The following is a 27,940-nucleotide window of genomic DNA, read 5'->3' as shown; positions in this document are numbered from 1 at the left end:
GTTTGCAGGGGACACTGGGGAGACTCAGCTCCCTGGGGGCTCTCCACCTGCCCGGCCTGGGGAGCCATACCTTTCCGGACACTACCATCGGCACAGGCATAGTCCCCGGCGCTGAGCAGGAAGCAGGCGGCTGCCTTCTTGTTTTTGTCTCGGGGGCCAGAGCGTCGCAGGGCCCGGCGCTCCTCAGGGGTGGGGGCAGAGGCCAGGGGCTGGGTGAGGCCAGCTCCCTCCTCATCGGACAGCACCGCATTGGCATCGCCGTTCTGCTTGGAGTCTAAAGGGAGCAGACAGAAAGGAGGCTGTGTGAGGGGCTGCTCGGGCCTTCCTCATGGGCTCACCTGGGGGCTCTCCAATCCCAGCCCTAGAGTGTGACTTCCCTCACCTGAGGGGGCCTGGCATCTCCCTGGGAGGGCCAGCAAGTGGGCCTGGCCCTGGGGGCAGGGGGCGGAATTTCCTCCTTCCCTCTCAGCCTTGGCCTAGGGTGGTTCCCGGGACAAGGAGCCACAGATACCCCAAGCCGGGGCTCCTGAATTCTGTCTGCCGCAGGCTGTCCCAGGAGATTAGCTTGAGGCAGGCGGCCGACTCTGCTTCCTCCTTGGGGCTGGCTCAGGCTGACACTTGGATGAGTTTGCATTCCCTCAGAGAACACCCGGCTTGCTGGGATGAGGGCTGGCACCGCCAGGGTTAAACGAATAAATAGGCCTCCACGGCCATCTCTCTGGACCCCCTGTAGGCGGTTAATCTTGCTCACCAGGCACCTCAGGCAGAGTCAAGTACCTAAAGGATTTGGAGCCCTCCGCTTGGGGCTCGCCTGTCTGGGGAAGATCCTGCACAGAGGAGGCTCCAGTTCAGCTCCCACTGCTGTGGGCTCTTAGCCCCAAGCCCCTGCCTCCGTCAGGCAGCACAGTGGGCCCTTGGCTGGCTCGCTCTGAAGGCAGCGGCCTCAGCATGGGCCAGGAATGCCCTGACCACGGCCAAGTAGTTAGGGTCAGGCTGAGGTGCAGCTGACAGCAGCCGCCGGTAAGTGTGCATCCAGGAGCTGGTGCAGGGACTTGCGCATTTTGATATTAGGTTTCCCTCCGAGCTCTGAACGGGCCTCGGGGTACAGCTGAAATTCCCCGAGGCCCTGGCTGGGAGATTTCCACCCAGGGATGGGGGAAGGGGCACCACTTTGGTGAAGTGGGGAGCCTGAGGGGGGTTGTTCCATCAAGGCCCCCAAATGACCCCAGGGAGTGAGTAGCCCCAGCATGTACTACCGCCACCCCCCAACAGGCCATAGGTGAGTGTTATGAGTCAGGCACCCCTCTGGAGAGTGAGTCCCACTTTGCCCCCAGAGCTTGGCCAAAAGCTGCTACCTTGGTCTCCTGGCCCACCCCCAGCCTCCCGATGGCCTGGCGTCCAAGGGCTGCCCAGGCGAGGAATCCCAGACCTCCCTCCGAGCCCCTCCCACCACACTTAGGCTCCGACTCTCCAGCCTAACTCCAAGTTTCTGTGGGTTAAGCCGATTTCCTTTCCCCTCTCTTGACGCAGGTGGAGGCCAGCTTTCCAGGGGTGGCCTTTCCCATCCTTGAAGAACAGGATCCAGACCCAGAGGCCCTCCCCCTCCAGGGTGCAGAAGCCATTTCTTCTACCCTTCCTTTTCCCCTGCCCGACACGGTCTGGGCTACTCCCTCTCGGTTCCCTCCCATCTCATGTTAAACCCTGAGCCGAGGACTCAATCTAGCTTGTGCTGAACAGAAGGCAGCCTCCCACTGCTGTTACGTTATCACATTTATTAGGCCAAGAGACATCAGACTCCAACGTTTGGAAAGAAATGATTCACGTGTTGATGCACCTTGGCAGAACAGCTGCCCTGCTCTCTAGCTAACAACGACAGCGCCTGATGCTTGTAGAGTGGTTTTCACTTCTCCAAATACTCTCAGATCTGTTATTCATTTGGGTCTCCTCAAAGTCTTGGGGAGTAGGAGATGACTCCCATTTTACAGGTGAAGAACCTATGATCAGAGATGGTTAGTGACTGGCCTCAGGTCACACAGCACCGTGGCCAAGATGGTACTTGAATTCACAGCCCCGTGCACCGCCCGCCGCAGCCTAAATTGGGTGGTAAACTCACTCCACAGACCCTAATTTCAGAAAGCTATTGGAAAACCAGAAGAGAGAGAGGTTTGGCCTCGACACTTTCTGCTCTTAAAGACACATCTTACACACTTAGGGCAGCCCGGGACAATAAAGGACAATCCCAAGTCCCAAGGGCTGAGGTTCACTTGGGGACTCCCTCCACCACTGGAGGGGAGGTGGTTTTCCTTCCCAACCCCCAATCTCACCTGCCCGTTTCCTCTCAACCATACCCTCTTCTGGGGCAGGGGGGCTGGTATCACTGTAGGTGCTGTCCCGGGGTGAGGTCTCCTCAGACTTGCAGTAAATGGGTGACTCAAGCTGGGGTGGCCGGGGCACGTGCTTCTTTCTTTTTTTAGGCAGCTTCTGCTTGGCCATGGCCAGGGAGTAGTACATGCCGAAGTTGTTGACGATGACCGGCACGGGCATGGCAATGGTGAGCACGCCAGCCAGTGCACACAGCGCCCCCACCAGCATGCCCGACCACGTCTTGGGGTACATGTCCCCATAGCCCAGCGTCGTCATGGTGACCACCGCCCACCAGAAGCCAATGGGGATGTTCTTGAAGTCGGTGTGGTCGTTGCCCCGTGGGTCGGAGGGCCTGGCGCCAATGCGCTCGGCATAGTAGATCATGGTGGCGAAGATAAGCACGCCCAGGGCCAGGAAGATGATGAGCAGGAGGAACTCATTGGTGCTGGCACGCAGGGTGTGGCCCAGCACGCGCAGCCCCACGAAGTGGCGTGTGAGCTTGAAGATGCGCAGGATGCGCACGAAGCGCACGACGCGCAGGAAGCCCAGCACGTCTCGGGCTGCCTTGGAGGACAGGCCGCTCAGCCCCACCTCCAGGTAGAAGGGCAGGATGGCCACGAAGTCGATGATGTTGAGCAGGTTCTTGACGAAGTCTAGCGTGTCAGGGCAGCACACGATGCGCACCAGGAACTCCAGTGTAAACCACAGCACACACACGCCCTCGATGTAGGTCAGGATGGGCTCTGTCTCCACCTCCCGCCGGAAGTGCACGCTGGTCGTGTTCCCCACTCGGTGGATCTCTGTCACGTTGCGGTCAATGTTGAAGGCCTCGTGGGTCTCCAGACAGAAGGTGGTGATGGAGACCAGGATGAAGAAGAGAGAGGCGAAGGCCACCACCTGCGGGCGAGGAGGAGAGTGGGGCGGTTGTCAGGGATGGACGGGCGCCGTCCTGTTTGTGGAGAGTGAGGGCATGGGTCACCGGAAGGAAGGACGTTAGATGGTGAGAGGCGGGATGAAGGTGGTCGTGGGCTGGAACTCCCTCCTCAGAGGGTCTTTACCCATTTGCTCGGGTATTTTAAGGTAATTCTTCCCAATCTTTGTCACGGCACACAGAAGAGACAGGCTGCTTCTGGCTGGAGGCAACTGGACAGGAAACTATACTATTGCCTACGATGCGCCCCCCCGCCCTTAATGCTCTGGCTCCACCCACTGCTGACTCTGGCCCCGCCTCCTGCCTAGCTCCGCGCCCCTGTATAAGGGTCGTGCCTTAAAGCTTCTCAAACTGTAATGGGTATATAAATCATCTAGGTATCTTGTTAAAATCTGATTCTGATTCTGATTCAGGGCCAGGGTAGGGCCTGTGATTCTGCATTTCTAACACACTCTCAGGAGAGGCTGCTGGTCCACAGACTACACTTGGAGTAATTAGGCTTTAGGGGCAGTGGTCCTCAAAGTGAGGTCCCGGACCAGCTGCAGGAGCAGCAGCACTTGGGAACTAGTTAGAAATGCAAATTCTTGACGCCGTAAACTTACTGAATGAGAAATACTGCGGGTAGGGCCCAGCTATCTGCTTTAACAAACCTTCCAGGTAATTCTGATGCAGGCTAAGTTTTGAGGTCCACTGTGTTAGGGATATGCCCAGAGAGAGGGCCTGGAGGGAATGAGTCCGGGCCTCTTTCTGCCAGCTGAGTCTTAGAACTCCATCCACGACCCCCCACCTCCTCAAGTCCCAAGTCCCAGCCCCTCTCTACTACCTTGCAGCTTAGAATGTCCCAGCCAAATGCCCAGACAGTGAGAAGTGTCTGAAGGAAGGTAGCACGTTCCATAACAGGAGACAAGGGGGGTCTGCCCAGAATAACCACCCCTCCCCTTCCCGACACCTGGCATTTCCTGGGACACTGAGCTCCAACAAAAAATAAACTGCACCCACTGGGATCGGAGTGTGGCAGGGGCTGATCCAGACGGCTCGGATCTCGGGTAGAATGATGACAGTGGCACCCGGCAGAGGAACATTTAGGTTTAAGTGTCCAATCATTATGAATGGAGATGAAATGCATGTGTAATAACACCAATTACGGAACCCTCATCTGTTATTCATGCAATGCCATTCACCACTGTCGGGGCACCTGTTGCTGGGGTCTCCGCCCCCTGCTGCTGCCTGTCCTGCTCCGTGCGTGGGGATGAGCTTCCTCCCTGGGCAGAGGGCCGAGCTTAAATAGGTGGACGGGGAAGGACTGTGGCCCCGTGGCCACTTGGCAATCCCCACACACTGACTTCCACCTGGCCATGGCTAATGGTGCCCCTCAGGGATGCTTTCCTCCCTGAGAGTCTGCATGAGAGAGGGGGAGAAGGCACACCTTGTTCTTAGTATTGCAAAACACCAATGGAGAATACAAGGGGAGCTGGGAAAATGAAACAGCAGCACCTCCGGGGCTTCTGGAGCAGAAGCAAGTCTGAGAGAACTTTGTCCTGGCACAGCTGGGCACTTGGTACGTGTTGCCGCCTTCGGTCCTCCCTGTGACCCTGTGAGGTAAGTCTCATCATCTCCTTTTAAGGAGGAGGAACTAAGCATCAGAGAGATTTAAACGCTTGCCTAAGGTCACATAGCCTAGAAGGGTTGGAAACCAGACTTGAACTCAGAACTGTTTACCTTTGGAGGCCGTACCTTCTCTTCACACCGCACTGCCTTCACCACCTCCCAGGCACGATCAATTCACAGACCCAGGAAAGTCCTCTCTGAACTGTCAATAGTGTTCCTAGCCAACTCCTTGATGACTACTATTTTACCCTTAGGGTTGTGTACCTTGGACTTAAGACAGACACCCATTGCACAGTAACACATCTTATTTACACTTGACCATGGACAGGTTGATCAAATGCAGCAAGGAAGGAGAACGGAGGTAGCAGACCACTTTCCCCGCTTGAACAACTCTGCCTGGAGCTTCTCCTGTTTGTGTCTCTCCTATGAAGGTAAATTTCAAGTTCCTTTTCTGATCTCTCTCTCTCTTTTTAAGTTTATTTATTTATTTGAAGAGAAAGAGAGAGACCCCAAGCAGGCTCCACGCTATCAGCACAGAGCCCGATGTGGGGCTCGATCTCACGAACCATGAGATCATGCCCTGAGCCGAAATCAAGAGTCACGTGCTTAACCGACTGAGCCACCCAGGTGCCCCTGATCTCATTTTTCTTCCCCGAGAAAGGTGCTATCAAGGCAATACAGACCGATGTGGGTATGAGGCAAACGGCTCCAGCCTGGGGGCTCTCCGTGGCCATCCAGAGATGAGCTGGTGGTGGCACTGTTGAGTGGCCACCGTGATGCTGGGAACCGACTCCGGGCGCTGCTCCCATCCCCAGCAGCAAAAGGGGTGGGGTAAGGCGTGGAGACGGCATACCCTAGCTCTGCCAGGAAGCATGGGAAGCAGGAGCCTGCTCTCTCCGAGGAAAAATTAGCCAGGAGAGTTGGCCCACCTGGGAGCCGAGCGTGAAGTTAATTAGTGATTTGGAAAAACAAGTTCAGGAAGAGCTGCCAAGGGGCTGAGCAGAGGGCACAGAGAGGGGAGAAGGGGAGGGAGGGCAGTGTGCCGGCCACCCTCTTACCCACAGGGCCAAGGAGCCGGCCTTGGTGCCTTCCTCACTGGCGCCCGGGCTCCTTCTGCAGCCGCCCAGTAAGTACAAACCACCCCTCCTGCCTTAGGGAACAGCCCCCTGAATTCCTGCAGTGTCCACTCACTTCTGTTTTTCCTTAGAGCTGTTGCAACTATTTTCTCATACCACTCACCTCGGCCCTCCCAGGAGATGGAGCTGATAAAGGGTAGCCACATGTGCCCATTTCCCAGGCACGAGAAAAGGGCAAATGACTCGCTCAGGATCAGGCAGAGGCCAGGTCCCCTGACTCTCAGCTCAGAGTTCTTTCCACTTGGTCCTCTAACCAAACAGTCCACTCCTCTTTGGTGACATCTTCACGGGGTCTCAGTCTCCCCTGTGACCTCTCGAGGGCTGGCAGCAGGTGCAAGGCAGGCCCCAGAAAGCCCCCCCTTCCCCAAGGAGACAGGCACACCACCTGAGGCTGAGCTGGGACAGATGCAGGCACCTGGGCTCTGGCGTGTTGCCCCAGGTGGGTCCTGAGGTTACAGGTTCCCCTGTCGGGCCCCAATGATTCCTTTCTCCCTAGGTTATTCCCGAACTGAATTATTTTGTAAGCAGTGGTCCTAAGCAAGTGCAATCAAGGCCCTTCACCTCCAGCAGCAGGGACACTGCTTTTTTTTTCTCCCACTCTCTTTATTGGGGGCTTCCGGGGACAAAAAAGGACCGAGGAAGGAGGCAGTGGCTGCAACAGCACCCAACTTAGACGTCAAGGCCTTGAGCTGGAGCCTTCTGAGCGGCCCTTGCTGGGCCATCCCATACAGCTAGTGGGGTACACTTGTACCTCCTTCCCAGGGTACCTGCTGGGCAGAGACTGAGGACAAAGAGCTAAGGAGCCCTGGGGTCAGACTGCCTGGGTCCCTCATCCTGGCCCAGCCACTCACTAGGTAAATGCTGCGCTTTGTACGGGTCTCTCCCTACAAAATGGGGCCAGCACTAGCTCCCAGCCAGGGGTGTGGGCATGGTCTCCAAGGACCCTCACATGCAGCTTCTGAGAGGCTGAGTTGGACCTGGAGCCAGCAACATCACAAAAATCTTTGCTTTTTAGAAGCAAACGGACCCCAGGAGCTCACCCAGTTCAATTCCCTTTCTGCTGGTTTTGCAACCAAAGAAACCGAGGCCTGGGGAGGAGGGACTTGCCCCGGTTCCCATGGTGGAAGATGTCAGTTGTTCCATGCTACCTGAGGACACGGGACATAGATTCTGCTGGAAGTCAAAACTGCCCAAGCGGAAAATTGCTTATGTGATCTGGTTGGGCCAGCAGCTACGCTCCTCCCCGCTGGAAGGATGCGGGAGGGTCTCACCACCCTGGACAGGAGGTTCCGGGCCTCTGTGCTGGAAAGCACCGCCCCTTCCAGCTTCCTGCTCCGTGGGCTCCCCACACACAGGCTGGCTGTAGCCTGTGGGGGACCCACCTGTCCGGAGACCCAGGTGTTTTGGCTGGTGAGTCAGCCCTGTTATCAGCCTCCTTCACCAAGCTCATCCTAAAACTGCCGATGGTAGGAATCTCAAGTCACGTGCTTCTGGGTACAAGCTGGTCTCTGCTACTCACTGCCTGAGAGACCTTAGGCAAATTTCTTAACCTCTGTAAGCCTTAGGGTCTTTGCCCATAAAATGGAGATCTTTGCCCATAAAATGGCCTACTATGTGCCAGGCACTGTTCTGGGCGCTGGGGAACAGCAGGAAACAAAACGAACACCCCTGCCCCTTAGGCCTTACATTCTAGGAGGAGGAAACCATCAACAAATAAGCAAATACATAGTATGCCAGATGGTGTAAGTGTCAGGAAGAAAAATAAAGAGGAAAGGAGGTAGAGTATGAGGAGGAGGGAACTATTTCATTTTCTTTTTAAACTATTTTTTTCAATTTGTTTTGAGAGAGAGAAAGAGCACGTGCATGCGCAAGTCGGGGAGGGGCAGAGAGCGCGAGAGAATCCCAAGCAGGCTCCGTACTGTCAGCGCAGAGCCCTATGCAGGGCTCGAACCCACGAACCATGAGATCATGACCTGAGCCGAGATCAAGAGTTGGACGCTTAACTGACTAAGCCACCCAGGTGAGCGGAGGGACCTATTTCAAATAGGGTGATTAGGCAAGACCTCAATGCCAAGGTGACACATCAAAGCAGAGACCTGAAGGAGTGAGGAAGTGAGTTATATGAAGATCCAGGACACCTGGAGAGGCAGAGGGAACAGGCACTGCAAAGGACCTGAGGCTACAGAGTGCTTGATGTGTTGAGGGGGATGAGAACAGTACCCACTTTATAGGGCTGTTTTGAGGATTAAAAGAGATGATATTTGTAAAACTCAGCACAGAGCCTAGAGTGTCTCAAGAATCTGGCACAGGCTGGGTCGGGGGGGTAGGGGGGAGGTGACAGACACCAGTCATTGGGAACTGAATACAATCAGCGGGGGCAGGGGAGGGGGGCCCAAGGAGAAAGGGCCAAGGAGACAGATGGACCGATAAACATAAGAAGACTCATGCCCAAAACCTATATTAAGGATGAAGTGTAGGAGAAGAGAAATCTGAGAACACAGCCAAAGACACTTGCAGAGAAGATCGGTGGGGATGGGATGAGGCGCTGAGGCTTCCGGGGAAGTGAGGTCCTAGAGCCCAGGCAGCGCTGTGAAAGGAGCGAGCAGCCCTGCGGGCTCAGAGGCAGGAAAAGAGAGACAACGTGTCAGGCAAAGCATCTCTGAGCTGTCCGTAGGCTCCTGAGCGAGGGCCTCAAAGTGCGGGTATCAGCCTAGCGACCCCTGTTCCTCTCCTTTCATGGGCTCCCCTGGGAGCAGACCCTGGCCCTGGGACCTCCTATCCTGGTTCCAGGGGCCACAGCCCGCCGCCACCTATGCCCCCCTTCTGCCAAGCCAGCACGTGGGGCTTCTCAGGGCCTCTGGGCTGCCGGGAGCTGATGAGTCCGGCCCCAGAAGGAATTCAGTCCAGCCCAGATCGCCGGCCAGGAACGTGCCCGGCCAAATGCGATTCCTGGCTGTTGCCTATCTGTGTTCCGTGCTGTCCTATCTCTGCCGGGGCCGGTCGCCTGGCCAGAAAATTCGCCCCTTCCCTAACTCCGCATGGTTAAAGCACTACTCACGGTGAACATTTATTTATTTATATATTTATTTATAGCCTGCCTCCTTCTAAAAATTATTTAAGAGAGCTAAGTCATTATCCTGCAGGGCCTATCCAGCTTAACTTCTATTTCCTCCTTGAGGCTTCCCTGCCGGCCAACCATCCCCCCACCTCGCTTCACTTCACACAGAGGTGGGATTTATGGCTTTTTCCTCTCACCTCCTGTGGGGCTTTATTCTTTAAGAGTACTGTGGCACCTCTCATGATCCATCTTGTGTTATTACTATTTCTTGTCACCCAATTTCCTTCAACTGCCACCGACTCCACCTGACCTAGCTCCCTTTAGGAACAGGGACCATGTCTGACTCGTCTCTGTATTTACAGGGCCCAGCCTGGTGTCCGGCATGTGATAAGTTCCCAATAAATGTTTTCTGAATGACTGGAGCCAAGGGGACTGCCTACTTCCTCTCCAGGTCCTGGGGAACCTGTCACGAGGAGGACACGTGGCCAGCCCCACTAACTCGGGCTAGAGGCGACCGAAATGCCCAGGAATACCTCCAGGCACATGGGCTCTCAGACGCTGTGGCTTTCCAGGGTGGGCCAAGGCCACTGCCTGATGGGGCCCCCTGCCAGAGGCTGGGTAAACATCACCCAGCCTGAGAAAAACCCAAAAAACCCTAGCAGGGAGGTGGGCCAGAGGCTGTGGTAGGCTGGGTGCCCAGGAACAAGGATGGCCTGAACGTCCTGGTGCCCAGCACACCGGGTTCGGAGTGAGGGCAGGACAATGTCCACGGGTGGAGGCAAGGAGCCTGGGGGCTCCCTGTTCCCAAGGCCCAAATGCCTGGCTCTGTTCCTGCCCATTCTTCCCTCATCTCCCCAAAATAGCCCAAATTTATTTCAGCCCCTCCCCCACTTTACACCCCACCCCAAATGGTGACAAACACAAACACCTCATTATCCAGAGACAAGATGTTCAGAGGCAAATGTTGGTCTGTTCAGAACAAAAAAGAAAAACACAAAACAGACCCAGGAAGAGACTGGGAGGCTGCCTCGGGACAGGGTTGGGGGACAGGCCAGGGCACCGAGCCTCCCAGGCTTGGCTTCTTGGCTCTCCCTAGCCCAGCCGGCTTGGGACCAGGGGGTCCTGCCCACCACCCAGCTAGTCCCAGTCAATGCCCATGTCAGAGAAGCTGGGGGGCCTTCAGAAAGGATAAGTAGGAACAGAGCTCTGCATTTTCTTCCAAGAAGGCCTCCATTTCACTCCTCTGCCGGGCCAGGGGACACCTCGTCACCTCTCGTAACTAAGTCCCCTTTCTTTTTGTTCTATGCGAGTCCCACAGGGAGAAAAAACAGAGAGCAAGCTCAGATGTGAGCAATTCTAGGGAGTGAGGGGATGGGAGCTTCCGTTCGGAGGAGGAAGTGAAGGGAGGGATGGCAGGAGAGCAGAAGGCCCCCTCTGGGGCCCCCTAAAGTCAGAGGCCTTTTCCAGGCAAGAAGGCACAGGAGGCGGCTGAAGCTGTGGCACAAGCACAGACGTGGGTTCACAAGATCTGGGTTTGGAGCCTAGTTCAACCACCAGCTGTGTGAGCAAGCCCCTCTGGGCCTCAGTTTCCCTCAGTGTAGACTGAGGTTAATGATCCCTGCCTCACAGAGGCCAGACGAGATACTAGAACAAAGCAAAAGTGACCTGATACGCAGTGGGTGCTCAGTGAAAACCCAGCTCCAGCTGCCTTCCTGGGACAGTAGGGATCCTTGGGCCACATCCTCTACTCGGAAGGGGAACATTATGGGAAAACGAATCCAGGTACTGATTTAGCCAAAGGAGAACGACTATTTTTTTTTTTTTATTGTTTTTAAGTTTTATTTATTTTCAGGGAGGGAGAGAGAGCATGAGCAGGGGAGAGGGCAGAGAGAGGCAACCAGGCTTCGTGCTGCCAGCGTGGAGCTCAATGGGGGCTTGAACTCACAAACCGTAAGATCATGACCTGAGCCGAAATCGAGTTGCACGCTTAACCAACTGAGCCACCCAGGCGCTCCAAACCACTATCGTTCCTAACAGGACTGATAACAGCTGAAGTCAGTCTAACCCCTGGGTCCTCAAGAGGTTGGGAGTGAAGGGAGTGTCCTAGGGTCCCGTTCCTCAGGCCTCCTGTGTGCCCTCAGCAAATAAGGAAGGTCTTATTCTACCAACCTCCTTGCTGCCAAAACCCTGCTGGTCCCCCTCAGTCTGGCAAGCCACCCTGGCTGTGGCTGAGGCTGGGACTGTGGGCGCTGGGCAGGTGGGGACAGGACCAGCCTGCCCCATGCCTGCTTTCCCACACCAGGCCACAGAAAGAGAGCCACCAAAGCACCGCCACGGGCCTGGCCACCGTGAGGGGAGCAGGGGTGAGCACCCTGACCGACCTAGAGCCTGCCTGAATGGGAACAGCTCTGCGGGCCAGGCCAGTAGCTACGCAACAGGCTCCACGATCAGTTGAGTTCACTTTCCGTTTGTCTCTGTTTTGCTCCTGTCATAACACACTACTCAACCGGCCAGCTGGGTGCAAACCGACGCCTGGGGCGGGCCCTGCCCCTCTGCCCTACTGGCCTTCAGTGGGCACCCCACGCCCACGGCTGATGCTGCAGGCCCCGAGTAGGGAGGGTATGCACAGACCCAGTGGACAATACTTGCTGGAAGGGCAGTGTTATTGGCCGCGGGTAAACAGAGTGAGCAGGGCACAGCCCCAGATCGCCTACGCCCCAGGCCCTTAGACCTTGAGGGGTGGCAGAGTAAATGTCCCTGCTGATGTCCCCATCTGCCCCTGGGTTTTCTGATGTCATCCACAGGAAGTACAGAACCTCAGAACACCTTCCAGGCCAGAATAAGAAACAAACCACCCCTTCACCTCCAAAACAGCCTCGTTCAGTGGAAAGAACATGTTGCAATCGGAGGAGCAGGGGCTTTGACTCACAGCACGCCACTATCTGGCTGTGTCATCTCAGGCAAGATGTTTACCCTCTCACAGGCCCAATCTACTGAATGGGGAGGAGATCTCCACCGTTAAGTTTATCGGGAGGACTAGAGATTAATGTAAGTACCTGCATGGCATACTCAAACCAAAAGCCATTAGCAATTTTTTAACAATTATGTATTCTCACTTGTCTGTCCCAGGAACAGCTGAATTGAAGGCTTGCTTCTGCCTGGTGCTCCTCAGCAGGAAGCAAGTCGACTTTTGGCATGAGTGCCATTAAGCTCCACATAGCTGTTCCCATCAGTGTTACCGACCAGAAAGTTGGAATCTAAGGGAGGTTCCTGCTCTGCCCTTAAGTGTCTTTGACGGCATCAAACACCTCTGGATCGTGGTTTCTTCATTGCTTCAGTATTAGAATTAACCCTGCCCGGCCCCAAACTCCTGGCCTCGGCTGGAATGCCCTGGCGGATGTGATTCCACATCAAACGGGCAAGTATCTTGGGCTCCTGGAGAAACTCAAGAGGTCAACTAGGCTCTGCATTTATTCAACGAGCCCCCAGGCCGGCCGACCCTGGGGTTTGTTGAGCAGAAGGTAAACTCATAGATGGCACAGCCCCTTGGAATCCAAGAGAGAAGCAGCAGAGATGAAAAGTTCCCCAGAGGCCCTAGAATGCTCAGGAACAGGACCTAGCTCCCCTAACCACATCATTTCATTTCTGCCTCCCTGCCTTGTCCCCTTTCCCCATTTCTAGGAAGCCAAATCTACTGCCTCCCCCCAGCCCCAACTTAAAAAGAGCCTGGATTAGCCTGTACCTGTTGCTCTCCCCTAGTACCCACAGCCAACAGCAGACACTGGCAGGGTTAGTGAACTGCATGAGAAGCCCCCAGAACTCACAGCAGACCCAGGCCAGGGCATCATCTGGGCTGATCTAAGGGCTGTAGGGAAGAAACAAAGGCAGCTCCTGGCCCCAACTTCCCTCTCAGTCCTGACAAAGGGGTCTGCCTTCTGGGGGCTGCCCTGGGATGCCTTGGCCACCAAGACCTCTGTTCCTCCCAGACCAGAGATGTGTCTGCCCTGGTCTAGCATTAACACCAGTCTGGCCTGCCCTGCAGCCCCACTTCCCAACCTCCTGCCCTCCCCTGGGTGGGGAAGTGGAACTTTCCCTTCCATGACCTGGTTGAGGCCCAGCACAGGAGGGGCCAGGGAGGGTGGCAAGGGCTCTGAGACTCATTAATAGGATGACTTGGGATGCCAGAGGTGAGGAACAGCCAGGCTTTAGGCTGCCAGCCATGAAGCCAGGCACCAGCCTCCGGGGTTTTCTCTCTCTCTCTCTCTCTCTAAAGAATCTGAAGCCATCCTTCATGTTTTTTTTTTTTTTTTAAGCCGTCCAAGTATATCCCCATCCCTCCAATCCCTTTCACCTAAGGAGGGTGGGAGAAACTGGACTGACTTGAGGAGGAGGTGGTGGGATAGGACTAGATCTATGCCACCCTCTTCTCCCCCCACATACCCATTTCAGGCAGTAACCCGAACCAGGGCTTTCTGGGAAGCCAATCTGTGCCGCAGCAGGAAGAAAAGAAGTGGCAACAAATTTGGGATCATCACAGGCAGCCTGTGGCTGGCCACTGACCGCGGGAGCCTGCATCACCCAGAACATTAGGCCCTTCCTGTCTAACTGAAGCCAAGACATCCCAGGTGACCAGGAAGCCTTAGGGCCATGGCAAGGGGCAGACATCTTGACTTATCTCCCTGAAAAAAGGGCTCACCAGAAACCTGGATGAGAGGCCTGCGTTCCGGTCCCAGCCCTGCCTGGGCTGGAGCTGGTGTCCCTCTACAGAACTCATACTTCACAGCGTACCCGGCTGCCCAGAGCATTTAAAGGAGGTGGCACCCGTGGAAGAAGCTAACACATGGGCCTGCCACAGAGTAGGCGCTTAGCACACCCAGTTTTCTTCCCCCAAACCCTGACTCAGGCAGGAGGCCTAATTCCAGCTCTCCAGGCCGCTGGCCCTGTGGAGGAGTGGGGGGTAAATGAAGAGAGGCAGCCTGTGCAGAGAAGGGGGAGGAAGAGCTCAGCTAAGGGCAACCCACTCCCTCGGAGGGGATGCGGCAAAGCAGGCAGCTGGGATTAGGTCCAAGTAGTAAGTCAAGTGCGTGCAATCTCCTGATGAGGCGTGCAGGAGAGAGGGTATGTGGGGGGGGGGGGGGGGGGGGGGGGGGGGGGAGGGGGCGGGGAGGGGGTGAGTCCCCTGGGGTTCCATGGAAGACAGAGGGAATTGGGAGGGAGACAGTGGTAAAGGTAAGTCAGTCTCGGCCCAGCCGGCTCCTCCCGGCCCCCATCCCCACCACCATGGGTACTTACACACCCGAGAGGAGGCTCAGGCTCCTGTCACTCACCCTGGCCGCCCGGGAGGAGTAGGGATCTTCGAAGAGCGCCCACATGCGGGGCTGCCAGCCACGGCAGCCCCCCGACCCCGCGCCGGAGCCTGCACCTCCCTCATGGGGCCCCAGGCGCTGCAGGGCCAGCTCCCGCTCATCATCGCCGGCCTCGTCGCCGGTCCCTGCGCCACCGCCGCCTCCGTCCGGGCTCTCGAAGATATCGAGCGCCTCTTCGGCATCGCGGTGCTGCCGGTAGGTCATCCAGCAGCAGGGCTCCACGTCGGTCTCGTCGATGCCCCAGAAAGTGAGCTCCTCCTCGAAGAGCGGCCCACACACGTCGGCGGGGCAGTGCAGCTTGCCGGTGCGGTAGTAGTTGAGCACGTAAGCAAAGACGCCCGGGTGCCGGTCGAAGAAGAACTCGCAGCTCCCGCCGCCGCTGCTGCCGCTGCTGCCTGCACCGCCGCCATCGGACTCGGGCCGGCCCCCGCCGTCGGGATCCGCCAGCCAGGCGAGGCGGGTGCCCGGTAGGGTGCGCAGGGTGCTGCGGTAGGTCTCATGTCGCGTGCCGCCCACGTTGATGATGATCTTCTCCGACGCCTCGCCCTTGGCCATCTCCTCCTTCAGACATGTTTTGGACGGAGGCTTGTTCCCCGACTTGCGCCCACGGTAGGAGGAGACACACACCGAGCTGATCATAAGAAGCGCTGCGGGGCTTCGGCTTGGGGCGGCCGCTGCCCTCCAAACACCCTTCCCAAGGAGGCAGCGTCAGACGGGGGAGGGGGAGGAGACGAAGAAGAGGCAGGAGGCGGCGGCGGCCCCCTCTGCGGCTTGGCCCTGCCCCTGCCTCCCCCCGGGGCGCGGAGCAGGAGGAGTTGGGTTTCTCCGGTGCACAGGTGGTTGGGGTTTGGGCAGGCAGCTCCGGCGAGGGAGGCAGGAGGGAAAAGGCGAGCCGAGGACCCAAGCAAGGGGCCAGGGGAGGCAGGAACAAGCCCTCACGCTCCCCGGCTAGGACTGGACACTCAGATGCTCGGGCCCCCGGACACGCCCCCCCCCCTTTCACCCTCAAAAGGCGAGTTAGCGCACAGTCCAGGCTCACTGCGAAGGTCTGGGGCGCGCGCGCGCTCACACTCACACTCACAGGGGCCACCCTCCGGCTCCCGAGTCCCGGGAGCGGCCGGCTTCCCCGCGGCGGCGGCAGCGCAGCAGCAACAAGTCCTCGGAGCGGCTGCCGGGGCCGGGCCGACGCTCTTACGGCAGCCGGCGGAGCTCCGCGGGCCCGGGCTGCTTGCGGTCAACACGAGGCGGCGGCGGCGGCATGTGGCCTCTTCCCCCCATTCATAAATCCAGCTCAGGGCTCGGATGGCGGGCGGGGCTGAGCGGAGCGCGGCGTTCAGGCGGGCGGGGGCTGCGCAGGGCGAGGCGGCCGCAGAAAAACAAGCGCGCCCGCAGGAGCGAGCCTCCCGTCCTGCGTCCGCGGCTCGGCAGCGGCTAGGAGCGGCGCGGGGCTGGCGCTGCGCAGCGGGGGCCGTGCTGGGGCGGGGGGGCCTCAGACGGGGCGTCCTGCGCAGCGCCGAGCCTGGGGGGCGGAGCCGCTCCGGGGCGCGGGGCTCTGGGCTCCGGCGGCCGAGCGGCCAAGGACACCTGCAGGCTTCCCAGGCAGCGCGGATCGAGAGCTTCAGCGCAGCGCCCCGGCGCCGGGCTCCAGCGATCTGGCGGCACTGGGAGCCACGCCATCCGCGCGTCTGCCCATCTCCGGGCGGGGCGCCGGCCTTGGCTCGCGGCAGGAGGCGGGCGAAAGGTGGCCTAAGGGCGGGGGAGCCTGGGCGCCGGTGGGCTGGGGCCCAGGGGGGTTCTCGATCTCCCTCCGGCGTTGGTAGCGGATGCCACTCTCTGGTGGCGCCTTTTCTTCTCGGCCCCGCCTCGCCCGGGCGCGCCCTCCGTTGGGCGGGGTGGGCGGGGCGCGGCGCGGGGCCGACCGGACTCGCTGCAGGGCCCGGGCGGCGGGGCTCAGCCTTCCTCCGCTGAGCCGAGCCGAGCCGAGCCGAGGCGCGTAACCCCCTCACCGCCAGCGCCCAGCCCAGCGCGCCGCCCCTGCGCGCGTCCGCCACCGTCCCCTCCGCCCCTTCGGCCCGGCTCCCCGCCTTCTCCGAGCCCGCAGCTCCTCCCACTGCAGCCCCTGGGACACCGAAGGGCTCGCGACCCCTGACCTCTAACCTCCCCCCCGCCCCTTCTGGCCGCTCTAGTCAACTCCCCCTCCTTGTTGCGGTTTCATTGCGGCGGACTGGAGGACGGGGAATAAAGGGGGTGGAGAGACAGTGTCGAGTGGAGGAGGCTGCCCCCTCCTGTCCCAGACACCGTGTTGGGGCTTCCTGACCACCCCGCCCCCATCTTGCGCCTGTGAGGCCCAACTAGGCCCAAGATGACTGTGATCTCGATACCAGCCTCTATCACAGTCAACAAAGACCCTGCCTGCGGTGGAATGGGGGACCTGGCGGCCTTGCGCAGAATTGGCTCCCGGTCTGGGTGGAAGAAAACCAGAGTTCTGGCACTAGTGTGGGTGTGGAGTGGGTGGTCCTGAAAGATCATTGGGTTAAAGCCATGGCTCCTTGTTGCCCTGAAAGCACACAGAAAGTGGCCGCAGCCTGCCGTCCTGCCGTGTGACTCCTTCCTGGTTCCGTGTTGTTTCACTCATTGCGATTTGTCTCCTCTCCCCTCTCTGACCCTGAGGTCTTTCCAGCCTGCACTGCTTTTTCATCTTGATACCTGGAGAACCTGTTTGCTAAGTGATTGAGAAGCTGCCATACCCAAAACATTAGGCACCAGCCCGATCTTACTGGCCTCATCCCAAGAGCAATTTCCAGATTCGTTTGTTTTTATTTGTTTTTAAGTCCAGAGCCTCTTCTACATCTTTAAGTTAATCCTCATTTTTTACAGCTTCAGGCTGCCTCCATGTCCATCGGGATGCTATACGGAGGGTTTTAAGGCAGAAATACGAGGGGATTGACACCTGCTTCGGATACCCGTGTGCCATCCAACTTCCAGATCAGGTAGTACCTGGCTACGGTGGGAAAACAAGACAAGGTCCTGGTGTGCTCCAAAGAAAGGTTAAAAGCTCAGTGCAAATGCAAGGGATTGTCAGCAAAAGTCTCATTAAGGGGGGCAGAAAAACAAAGGGACTGTGGTCTTTGATGATTCGTACTAATATGCAGAGGAGGTGGGTACCATCCTGGACTGTAGCCAGAAACACACATTTGCTGGTACCTCTTTTGTGTCCAGTCCTTAATGTCTGCATTTCAGAGTTTGGCTGGCTTTGGGTTTGCTGCAGCAACGAAGAAATATCCCAAATGTGACTGGGAAGAGAAGACCTGGGACTGTCCAGAAGCTGGAGAGCCATAGCAAGGATGTTAAAGAATTGACTGATGAATAGCTTTCAAGTGCTATCTGGTTGTGTCCTGGCAGACTCCCTTGGGGTCTCCCCCACTTTGCATTTTTCAGGCTGGCTGAACTCAGTCATTCCAGAAAGAGTGAGAAATTGGTGGGAGTGGGGTGGGGGGGAATGAAAAACAAACAAACAAACATCCTAGCATCCCACAGCTGAGTCATTTGTTTATCCAGTAAATATTTCTTGAGTACCTACTGTGTGCCAGAAGCTGTTCAGGCAATGGAAATCAATGAATAAAACAGAGCCCTACCTGCCCCTGCCCCCAACCTCATCCCAGCAAATCTCTGCCCTCTTGGGGCTTCTGCAATGTTTGTGGACAGTAATAAGCATGTGGGGAGACGGGTGGAGGGAGAAAGCTGCCAGGGAAATAAAAGGCCTGGAGGGGAGGTCAAGAAGCTGGCGTGGGGGTAGGGAAACCCAGCAAGAGCCAGGTAAGACAGAGGGCCCAGCCTGGAAGAGGCAGTGAGTAAATGTGCACTGGGGGTAGCGTCCCTGACTCAGCCCGCTGACCAGCTCCTGAAGATGGGAACTGAGCCTCAGGCCGGAGGCCCCCAAGAGCAGTCCGCACCACTTTGCTGAAGGTTTTATCCCAGAGCTCTGGGCTAACCTGTTACCTAGCCTTTCTGGAATTTTCTGGGGGATTCAGTACGTTGCAGCTGGCTTGTCTCCGTTGGTTCTGTGTGCATGAGCTCATGCTGTTTCCCCAAAGTACAGAGCCCAGGATAGATGAGAGCCCCCTCCCCAGCCGGCCCTGTGACGGCCTACTCTGGATGGGTGGGTGCTGCCCCCTGGTGGTACTAGGAGTCCCTGCTCCTGATTGCACCTCTGGCCTGTGGGGATGAGGAGAAAAGGGGTTTGAAGGCTTGGGGTGAGGACAGATTCTGGGCTTCCCGTCAATTCCAGTTTCCCATCGGGGACCCTGCATTCTCTTGCCTTTTCCCATTCCTCCAAGACCTCTATAACCAGCAGGTTGAAGCAAGATTGAAATAGCTTGGAAATTCCTAATTCTACAAGCCTAGTTCCCTCTAGTGTCACCTTTTCTCCACCTTCCTTCCCTGGGCCCTGTGGTTTCTTCTAGCAGTCAGAAAAGAGCACCCATCTGGGTGCTAGTTCACACGAAAGTGGCAGCCACAGTGGGCTTCCCTCACCAGCAATAAAGGGTGTGGCAAAAGCGTAGGAAAACAGGGCAATGTCTGCTTCCAGGGTGACACTGATGAGGGCTGGCAAGCCTTTCTATAGCCCTTCAAATAAGGCCCTTGGTCTCTGAGAGCTGAGGCTGACCCTGCCAACCCAAAGCTGGAGAGCCTGACATCAAAGCCCTTTGCCCTTCCCCTTTCCCCACTGCGGCTTGGAGTGGGGCTCAGTCACCTTGGGGTGACAGGAGCCATCCAATATCCTCTCTGTCTTCTTGCTTTGGACTCCACTTGTGTTGAAGGGTTCCAGGCCTAGGAGCAAGTCCCACTGCTGTCAAGCAAGGATCTCTCCAATGATACTCACATGACCCCCTTTTGGCATTCCAGCTCTGGCCAGAGACCGACCCTTCCTCCCTGAGGCCCAGGTCAAGGAGCCAGCATCCTTTCCCAGCCTGCTCTGCTCCCCAGCCCAATTAATTGAATTGTCTTATCAGCCATCATCTCATCACTGGGGGGAGGGTGATAGAGCCTTTCCCTCGCTCTCATGGAGGGACTAGGGAAGAGAGCCAGAGGAGGCTGGAAGTCTCTTGTTTGCTTATCAGTTCATTTAACCCTGCCTCCCACCCCCACTGCAGGCAGCCTGCAGAGACTAACAGGCTCCAGGTGAAATGCTGAGAGCCTTCCCAAGTGGGATCCAGGGAGAGCCAAGCATAGAGGACAGCCCTCGGGGCCCTGTGGAGGTCAGCTGTAATGGTTCTTCCGCACAGGGGCAGGAGGCAGGGTTGGGTGGCTGTGATAATTCCAGCGATGGTGTGTTTAGGGCCCTAGGGAACTCAGAAGATGGACTTTAATGTCCCAGCTCTTAAAGTGCCAACAGGGTGCAGGCCACAAGCTCAGGCCTGGCCAAGACTCAGAGCCTCATAAATCATGGACCCCGAGTCATAGGGCTGGCAGGGACCTGAGTGCTACCTCACACGTACATTCTCCTTGAGAGATTTCTGGCCTAAGGAGCAGCAATGAGCTCTGGGAGACTGAGCTGGGCCTGTGGTTGGGCCAGGGGTACAGAATGATATGGGGTCGCGCGTGGCCTCTGCCTGTAGAACAGTATTCATGGGAGTCACAGTACCAGGACCAGCTCAGTAGATGCCCAGAGCTCTCTTTGCTCAAAGTTGCTGGGATAGACACTCTGCCTGTGTCCAGAGACAGAGTGCACAAGTGCACATGCACACACACACACACACACACACACACACACCCTAAATCAGGGCCCACCTGGCAGGACTCCTTGGCACTCAGCATCTCTCCATCTAGAAAAGTACAGTTTCCTCCCACCTGGGCTAAATTCCAGCAAAACTGGTTCATTCCATTAGAGTGGTTAATTAGTTCTGATGGGCCCAGCCCCCTCCAGCAGTGTCCTGGGGAAAGACGACGCAGTCGTCTGGAGAGGCAGACCAAACACTGGCTCCTCTTGGATGCTCATGAAGCCCAGGGATCCTTCCCCATTTGGGTCAGTCTTGGGAAGAACAGAGAGACCCAGAAGCCAGCCAGCTCTGCCCCAGGGAGCGACAGGGGGGATCTCCACCGAGTCTCTGCTCTGCAGCTGGCTCTGTGGCTGGCACGGAGTAATCGTAATAATGGTTTGTTTGTTGTTGAGTGACAGACGTCATCTTCTCCCCATTTCCTGGGTTTCCTCCCACATGAGACAGTGTTGTGAAGAACGCATCCGTGTGCCTGGAACCAGCCAGCGGCCATGACAGGGGCAGGACATTCCAAGTCACATGATGACTACCCTGCATGAGGCAGGTGTCCCCGCCTGACCCTTATTTGTATCTTTTCAGCGCTTGGCACACCCCTAGGACTCAGACGCTCAGGTCATGCTTGAGGCAGGGAATTAACGTTGGTGGGATGAGGGTGGGCAAGGGGGGAAGCTTTCCTTGTGAGTACTTGCAGTACCTAGATTGGGAGTCTAGGCTTTGGCCCTGGTTTTCCCCCCGTCTGCTTGTGGGAAGTCTGGGTAGATCTCTTCCCCTCTCTGGGCTCGAGTTTCTCCAATCGTCCTATGAGGAGCTTGGGCCACATAATCAGTAGGGTTCATGTTCTGGTTGCTATCACTCTGAAGCAAATTACCCCCCAAATTTAGCGGTGTAAATACAAAGAACATCCTATGTTGCTTCGGATACTACTGGTCCGGCAGATCCGAAGGGCTCAGTGGGACCGTTCTCGTTTAGGGTCCCTCATGCAGCTGCAGTCCAATGTCCACTGGAGCCTCAGACCTCTCCAGCTCAGCTCGACTGAGTGCTCGCTGTGGTGTGTTCATGTGGCTGGCAGGTGACAGTGGCTGTCAGCTGGGAATTGAGCTGAAACTTCATGGGACCACCTACAAACACACAGCTTCTCTAGTCTCAGGGCAGATAGACTTCTTATACGGCAGCTGGGATCCCCCAGGACCACCATCCCTAGAACGCATCCCTAGACATGGCATGACTTTTCCTGAGCTAGCCTCACAAGCCATCTAGTGTCACTTCTGCCATACTCTGTTGGTCAAAGGAGACGTTTACTCACCCTGATTCCAGGGGAGGAGCATGGACTCCACTTGAAGCATTAAAGAACTTGGGGGCTTTTTTTTTTTTGAACCACCACATCCCTGTGGTTTGTAGAATCCTTCAACCCTGGCCCAAGCCCTTATGGTTGGCTGAGACTCTGTGGCTTGTTGAGGCTGGTTTTTTTTTGGGGGGGGGGGAGCAGTGTACAGGATCTGTGACACTCCCTTCTTTGGAAACAACGCCTTCTCTCCCCTCCTTTCTTAGTTTCTTTGGGTTTTAGGCTGAATCCGTCTTTTCTGAATAGCTCTGCGAGAATGGCTCATTGCATGGGTAATGGCGCCCTCGGAATGAAACGGGCCCCATGGATCTACTCCAGCTGCAAAAAGGAAGGGAGCTACTATTTAAAATTTTTTTTTCAACGTTTATTTATTTTTGGGACAGAGAGAGACAGAGCATGAACGGGGGAGGGGCAGAGAGAGAGGGAGACACAGAATCGGAAACAGGCTCCAGGCTCTGAGCCATCAGCCCAGAGCCCGACGCGGGGCTCGAACTCACAGACCGCGAGATCGTGACCTGGCTGAAGTCGGACGCTTAACCGACTGCACCACCCAGGCGCCCCAGGGAGCTACTATTTAATGAGCACCTATTATATTTCAGTACGGAAAGAGTTCTGTACTGTATTCTAGTAGGGGTTCCAGAAGCGTCAGTTTTTCCTCACAGCAATCTCTGCAAGGAAGAGATTTGATCGTCATCCTCCTTTTACAGATCAGGAAATGAAGTTTCACAGGTTTGTGACCTGCCCAAGGTCAAACGATCAGTGACAAAGCCGTGGCTCAGAAGAAGCTGTTCTCGGGGCGCCTGGGTGGTTGAGCTGGTGAGGCATCCGACTCTTGGCTTCAGCTCAGGTCATGATCTCACAGTTTGTGAGTTTGAGCCCCGCATTGGGCTCCTGCTGACAGTGCAGAGCCTGCTTGGGATTCTCTCTCTCTCCCTCTCTCTGCCTCTCTCTCTCTCTCTCTCTCTCTCTCTCTCTCTCTCAAAAATAAATAAATAAATAGGGGCACCTGGGTGGCTCAGTCGATTGAGCAGCTGACTTTGGCTCAGGTCATGATCTCGCAGCTCGTGGGTTTGAGCCCCACATTGGGCTCTGTGCTGACAGATCGGAGCCTGGAGTCTGCTTCGGATTCTGTGTTTCCCCCTCTCTCTGCCCCTCCCCAACTTGTGCTCTGTCTCTCTCTCTGTCTCTGTCTCTCTCTCTCTCTCAAAAATAAATAAAAAACATTAAAAAAAAAAAGAAAAGAAAAAGAAGTCTGGCCACCCAGAGATGAACCATGCTGGAGAGGCCAGGTGTAGACACTCTTCTGGTGACAGTCCCAGCTGAGCCCAGCCTTCCAGCCATTCTTACTGAGGTGTCAGCCACTCGGATGAATGTGAGTGAGGCTGTCTTGGACCCTCCAGACCAGCTCCTCTGCCAATTTAACACCACTAAGTGACCTCAGTTGCCACCAGAACGGTCCCTCAGACATGCCCTGCCTGAATTCCTTACCCCCCAAATCATGAGATATAAGAGAGATAAAATAACTTGCTCTAGGTCTCCTAGGAACCGGGGGGGGGGGGGGGGGGGGGAGGGGGGAGGGGCAGCTGACATTTGAACTTGGACTTGGAAAGTCTGACTCCATAGCTCCTTCAAACCCACTGCTTCTTAGTGGGTTTATGCGTGCCTCCTGGCAGGGAAATTGACATTTCAATCCAAAACACTACCTTCAACCAAAGGATTGAATGAATTTACAAGGAGGGACGTTTTCAGCACAGGGACTTTCTCAATTAAGAGGTACATGGGGTGATACAGAGTCTGGGGACATAGAGGGTGGTTTCCCTCTGGAAAACTCAGGACAGCAGGGGTTGATTTACCTATGTTTGCGTGTCCATAGCTGGCACAGAACCTGTCACCGTGGACGCTTAATTGTTCACTAACAACCCACAAGGCGGAAGTGCTGGAGTTGGAGAGGAGGGTAGGGGACCAAAGATCTGGAGAGAAAGGTTTTCCTGCCATCTGGTGGCTGTTTCTGGAATGACACCTTTTACTTCTAAGGGGAAGGAAATAGAGGGTGGCTGGGGGCCTGGGCTGCGTGTGCAGATCAGGCAGCAGCATTTCAGACTGGAGTGGGGTGCGGTAGGGGGGCCTTTGCCTTCCACTAAAGTTTGCAAAAGATCAGAATTTAGAGCGTGCTGTTCACATGAGATTAGACGTGTGGAGTACTCGGACCCCAATAAGGCCTCCTAGAAGCGTGTGTGTTCAACACCCAGGGCAACGCTTAGGCAAAGAAACACGCATCCCTCCTCAGCCTTCCCCCAAACTCCTCAGCCAGCCAGCACCCACAACCCACGGCAACCCTCTCTGCCCCATCCTGTCCAAGCTTCTCCCCCGGAGCTGCTGCTGGCCTCTAAGGCTTCCCCCATCCCCTCTCCCTGAGCCTGAGGCGGGTCAGAAAGGCAAGAGGGGTTTGGTAAGAACACTTTATTGTACACCGTGGGTGGGGGGAGTAGAAAGGAAGGAGGGGGTCGGGGGATGACGATGCCTCGGCCCCTCCCCTGGGCTGAGCGGTCTTGACCCAGGGCCCTGGCCAGTCACGGGGCACACGGACTTCATGTCTCTGCTCTCTCCCACCGTGGGAGTACTCTGGGGGGACAGGCGGGTATAGCTGTGAGGAAGGGCAGAGGGGGAGCCCCCTGCCTATAATACTACAGGCCTGCTGAGGGCCTGGCACCACGCAGCTTGTGGCCCCCAGCCTCACCACCTGTGGCAGGCTGACTCAGGAAGGCTTCTCCTGGCACTAGGAGAGACGTCCCCTCAGATTTATTGCTGGAGGGCAAAAGCCAAACCCTCGCCAGTATGCCCCACCTGTCCACCCCCATCTGGAGCCCAGGCTTCGCATCGCCTCAGCGGAGTAGGGCTCCCCGAGGAAGAAGCTGGTGACCGGGGCTGGAGGACAGGCAGGAGCAGGGACCGGGGGACGCTTTCAGGCACCCCCCCCCCCGCCCTGCCTGCCCTGAGTCCGCTGTCTCCTGTGGGCACTGCATGGACAGCACCAAAGCCAGTAAGGGACGTGGACCCGGCACAGGGATGTGGGGGCCTGCCCCTCCCGCTCCTCCAGGGAATCTGGGGCTGGAGCTCACCTTGTCAGATGCCTCACCTCTTCTGGCCTCGACCAACCGCTCCCAGCCCCCCTGAGGAGTGAGGAGTGTGTGTCAAAAGCGCAGGGAAAGGGAAGCTGTTCCTTTCTGAGCCCTCTCAGGACTGTCTCAAGGACGAACACGGGACAGAGGCGCTGGGAGAGGCTCTCCTGGGGTCTCCCCATCTTAAGAAACCCAGCACTTTTCCTCAGGATGAAAACCTTGTGGCTCCAGAGGGAACAGCAAGAAGTTGGCTAGAAAATAAATTTGGGGGCTGTTCCCCCCCCACCCCAAAGCCCCTCCTTCCCTGTTTCTGGCAAGCCCAGGGGTAGGAAGGTAATGGGCCACCAGCAAGAAACACCTGCCTTTCCCCACAGCACCCTGCCCCGAGGCCTTGCCTGACAGAGCCGAGGGGGGAGGCAGGGAGAGGGCCAGTGTGGTCTGCAGGGACGTGGTGAACACGGGCCGGCACGAATCACCTACACGCACCCACACCCAGGTAGGGGCACGCACCACACACACACACACACACACGCACGCACACGCACGCACCAAGCTCCAGGCCTTAGGTCTAACACAGCAGAGCCACAGCCGGGACGGGGCCCGGCCTGCAGCCAAAGGCTACAAGCACTACCCAGCCCGTAAGAACCAAGCAGACGGCCCCGCTCAACCGCCCTGGTGCAGGCTGGCAGGCTGGGGCCTGGCCCAGCCACACGCTACAAAATTAAAAATATATCAAATATACAATGAAAATAGATCTGTACAGCACTGAGGATGAAAATAGTCCACCAGCCACAGTATAATATTGGGTTTGTCATTTAACAGCATTTACACCCACATGTACAGATTGAATATACAATAGAAATAGAATATATAGAAGAGTATATATAGTAGAGTGTCTCTCCTGGGGCCTTGCTTTTCCTGTTGCTAAGTCTGCTGGGATTGGGCATGGGGCCAGGTAGGAGGTGTTGGTGAGGTGCCTGAGGCGGGATGCTGTGCCCCAAAAGCTCATGTCTTCGGGGACATGTGGGTCTCCTTCCCCTCCTCACACTGAGAAAGGACAGGTGTGGCCAGAGGGCTGGAAATGGGAGCGGATGCGGGGGGAGGGACCCCCTGGCAAGTCGGTGGGGGGGACCATGGGGCTAGGGGATGAAGGAGGGAACCCTGGGCGTGGCCTGTCCCTCCCAGCGCTGAGAACACGGGAGTGACTCGGGACGTTGCGTGAAGGTGCCCGGGCCTAGCACTGTGGCCCGCTGCTGCCCCGTGTACCTCAGCTCTCACAATTGGAGTTCTGCCATCCCCACCAGGCTGCCTGCCTTCCATCCATCCACGCCCGTGCATCCACGCGACCATCCTTCCGCGAGCCCGTCCAGCGCTCTGCAGACATTATTCTCCAGCCAGACTCCAGTCCTCCCAGCCTGCACTCCGAGGGCAGCCCTCTTCTGGGGGAGGCCTCAGGTAGGGGTGGGTGGGGATGTGGGGGGGGCTGGGCCCCAGGACAGAGACCCGGCCCTTCTCCTGGGCAACCCCGGTGCCCACAGCACTGCCCGTGCCCTCCCTGTCACGGGCCGGGCGGCTTGGGGAAGGTTCCCGAGATATTCACACATGACATGCACACGGCGCTGGTTGTGCTCGAACAAGGAGAGTGAGTGGCAGCCCAAAGGGGCAGTGAAGTTATCCATCTTTCCCTAGGGATGAGGTTTGCTGGGTACGAGCCCCTGAACTCCAGGGACCCCCATTCCAGGGGAGAAGCTGCCGCTAGTGAGAAAGTTGGGCCCCCGGGTGAGAGAGGGAGTGTGCTTCGCAATTGTGCTCCAAACCATCTGAATTGTGCTGTGAACCATCAAGTGTGCTCTGGAAACCTCTCTGTGTACTGTCCCCTCCTCTCTAGAGGAAAGAGGCACAGGCCAGGACTGTGGGCTCCAGGGTGGGGACGGAGAGGGCCGGCTAAGCCCTCATGGAGGCGGGCAAGGGTTCCAGACAGTTGTCACCCTCCCAGGCAGGACGCGGGACACACGCTGCTCCAGGCAGGGTCAGGAACATGGAGATTCCACCTAGAGCCCAGGCCAAGGGCCCCCGTGCCCAGCCCACAAAACAGAACCTGGGGACTTCCACAAGATTCGTCCCAAGTCTGAGCCCTGAGTCCTGACTGACACAATCGTCCCGTCCCCAACCTTGAATTCATCAGCCTCTGGGCTGCTCCACACCCCGTCCTACCCGACGCCGAGCCTCTCACCACCACCTGGCGGCACGGAGGGATGCCCAGGACCTAAGAACGACAGGTGCCAGGTTACAGGGAGCGGGTAGGGAGAGTGACCCCTACAGTGGCCACTTGCAGTCTCCACTGTGCTGGGAATCCGGACTTCTGGATTGTTCTCGTTAATCAGCTGCAATTTGGTGAGCGGATCTCAGGAGGTGAGATGGGCTGGGAGCCTGCACTGGGGACAGAGTTTCTCCCGGCCCCTGCTCAGGTCTAGGGAGGAGCTGGCCGGGACTGGGGTGAGGGATGAGGGAGGGCACCCCCCCTCTCCGTGGGCAGAGGGCCTGGCCTAGGAAGCGAGGCCAGGCCGGGACGAGCAGGCTGGATGGGTGTGGGGGGGAGAGGTGGGCAGGGCAGGGTGGGGCGGTGGTCACAGCTCCGACTCGGGGGTGCTGGCCAGGAGGTAGCTGCTCCCATAGCGTCCATTGGGGTTGCCGCTGGTCTCCAGGGGCGACGTGCTGCCGGGCCCCAGGTAGGAGCGGTGAGTGGGCATGGGGGAGGGCGCCTCGCTGGGCACCTTGCTGAGGATGAAGCGGGTCTCATCGTTCTCCTCCAGGTTGGAGATGTCCTTCATCATGCGGCCCTTCTTGTAGGACACGGAGAGGGTGTTGGAGCCATCGGAGAGCAGGTGGAAGTGCCGGAGGATGAACACCACGGGGATGGGCAAGGTCGCCACGACGATGAGGGTGATCAGGAGCGCCATGGCCCAGTTAGGGAAGTACAGGTAGCGCTCCGCAGCCTAGGGGTGGACGGGGGCGAGGGCTGCTGTCCGACGCCGTGACCACCTCACCCTCCCGGGACCTCCAGGCCTGACTCCTCCTGCCCTCTCCCATCCCCACGCGCCATCCTGGCCAGGCGCCAGCAGAGATGGAAGGCATCGGGGTGGCTACTCGAGTTAGCTGGTCGCCTTGGTTAAGGGCCCGAGCTCCCCTGGGTCTCGGTTTCTACATCTGGAAAGTGGATGGGTAATTCTGCTCTACAG

At 57.3% G+C, this 27,940-nt stretch overlaps 2 protein-coding genes across 7 annotated transcripts in view; both read right to left on the bottom strand.

The window, feature by feature from the left end:
* Positions 1-15,885, bottom strand: part of KCNC4 (potassium voltage-gated channel subfamily C member 4) — a 45,843-nt gene extending 29,958 nt beyond the window's left edge. For 3 of the 5 annotated variants that reach the window (XM_006934983.5, XM_003990421.6, XM_003990420.6), the window contains exons 1-3: positions 14,425-15,879; positions 2,325-3,261; positions 71-274 (exon numbers count right to left, since the gene is read on the bottom strand). In XM_006934983.5, the coding sequence (XP_006935045.2) occupies positions 71-274; positions 2,325-3,261; positions 14,425-15,102 (1,819 nt within the window). In that variant the 5' untranslated portion in view covers positions 15,103-15,879. Of the gene's footprint in view, positions 1-70; positions 275-2,324; positions 3,262-14,424 lie in introns of all 5 variants that reach the window. The other 2 variants (XM_006934985.5, XR_002161158.3) reach the window with 2 other exon arrangements.
* An 8,142-nt stretch (positions 15,886-24,027) lies between these two features.
* Positions 24,028-27,940, bottom strand: part of SLC6A17 (solute carrier family 6 member 17) — a 125,487-nt gene continuing 121,574 nt past the window's right edge. For both annotated transcript variants that reach the window (XM_019837588.2, XM_011285060.4), the window contains exon 12: positions 24,028-27,697. In XM_019837588.2, coding sequence (XP_019693147.1) covers positions 27,329-27,697 — 369 coding nt within the window. In that variant the 3' untranslated portion in view covers positions 24,028-27,328. The remainder of the gene's footprint in view (positions 27,698-27,940) is intronic.

Source organism: Felis catus, chromosome C1 (genome assembly GCF_018350175.1).
Source record: "Felis catus isolate Fca126 chromosome C1, F.catus_Fca126_mat1.0, whole genome shotgun sequence".
NCBI lineage: Eukaryota > Metazoa > Chordata > Mammalia > Carnivora > Felidae > Felis > Felis catus.
Note: the sequence above shows the minus strand (reverse complement) of the source record. Positions and strands in the feature narration are given on the sequence as shown.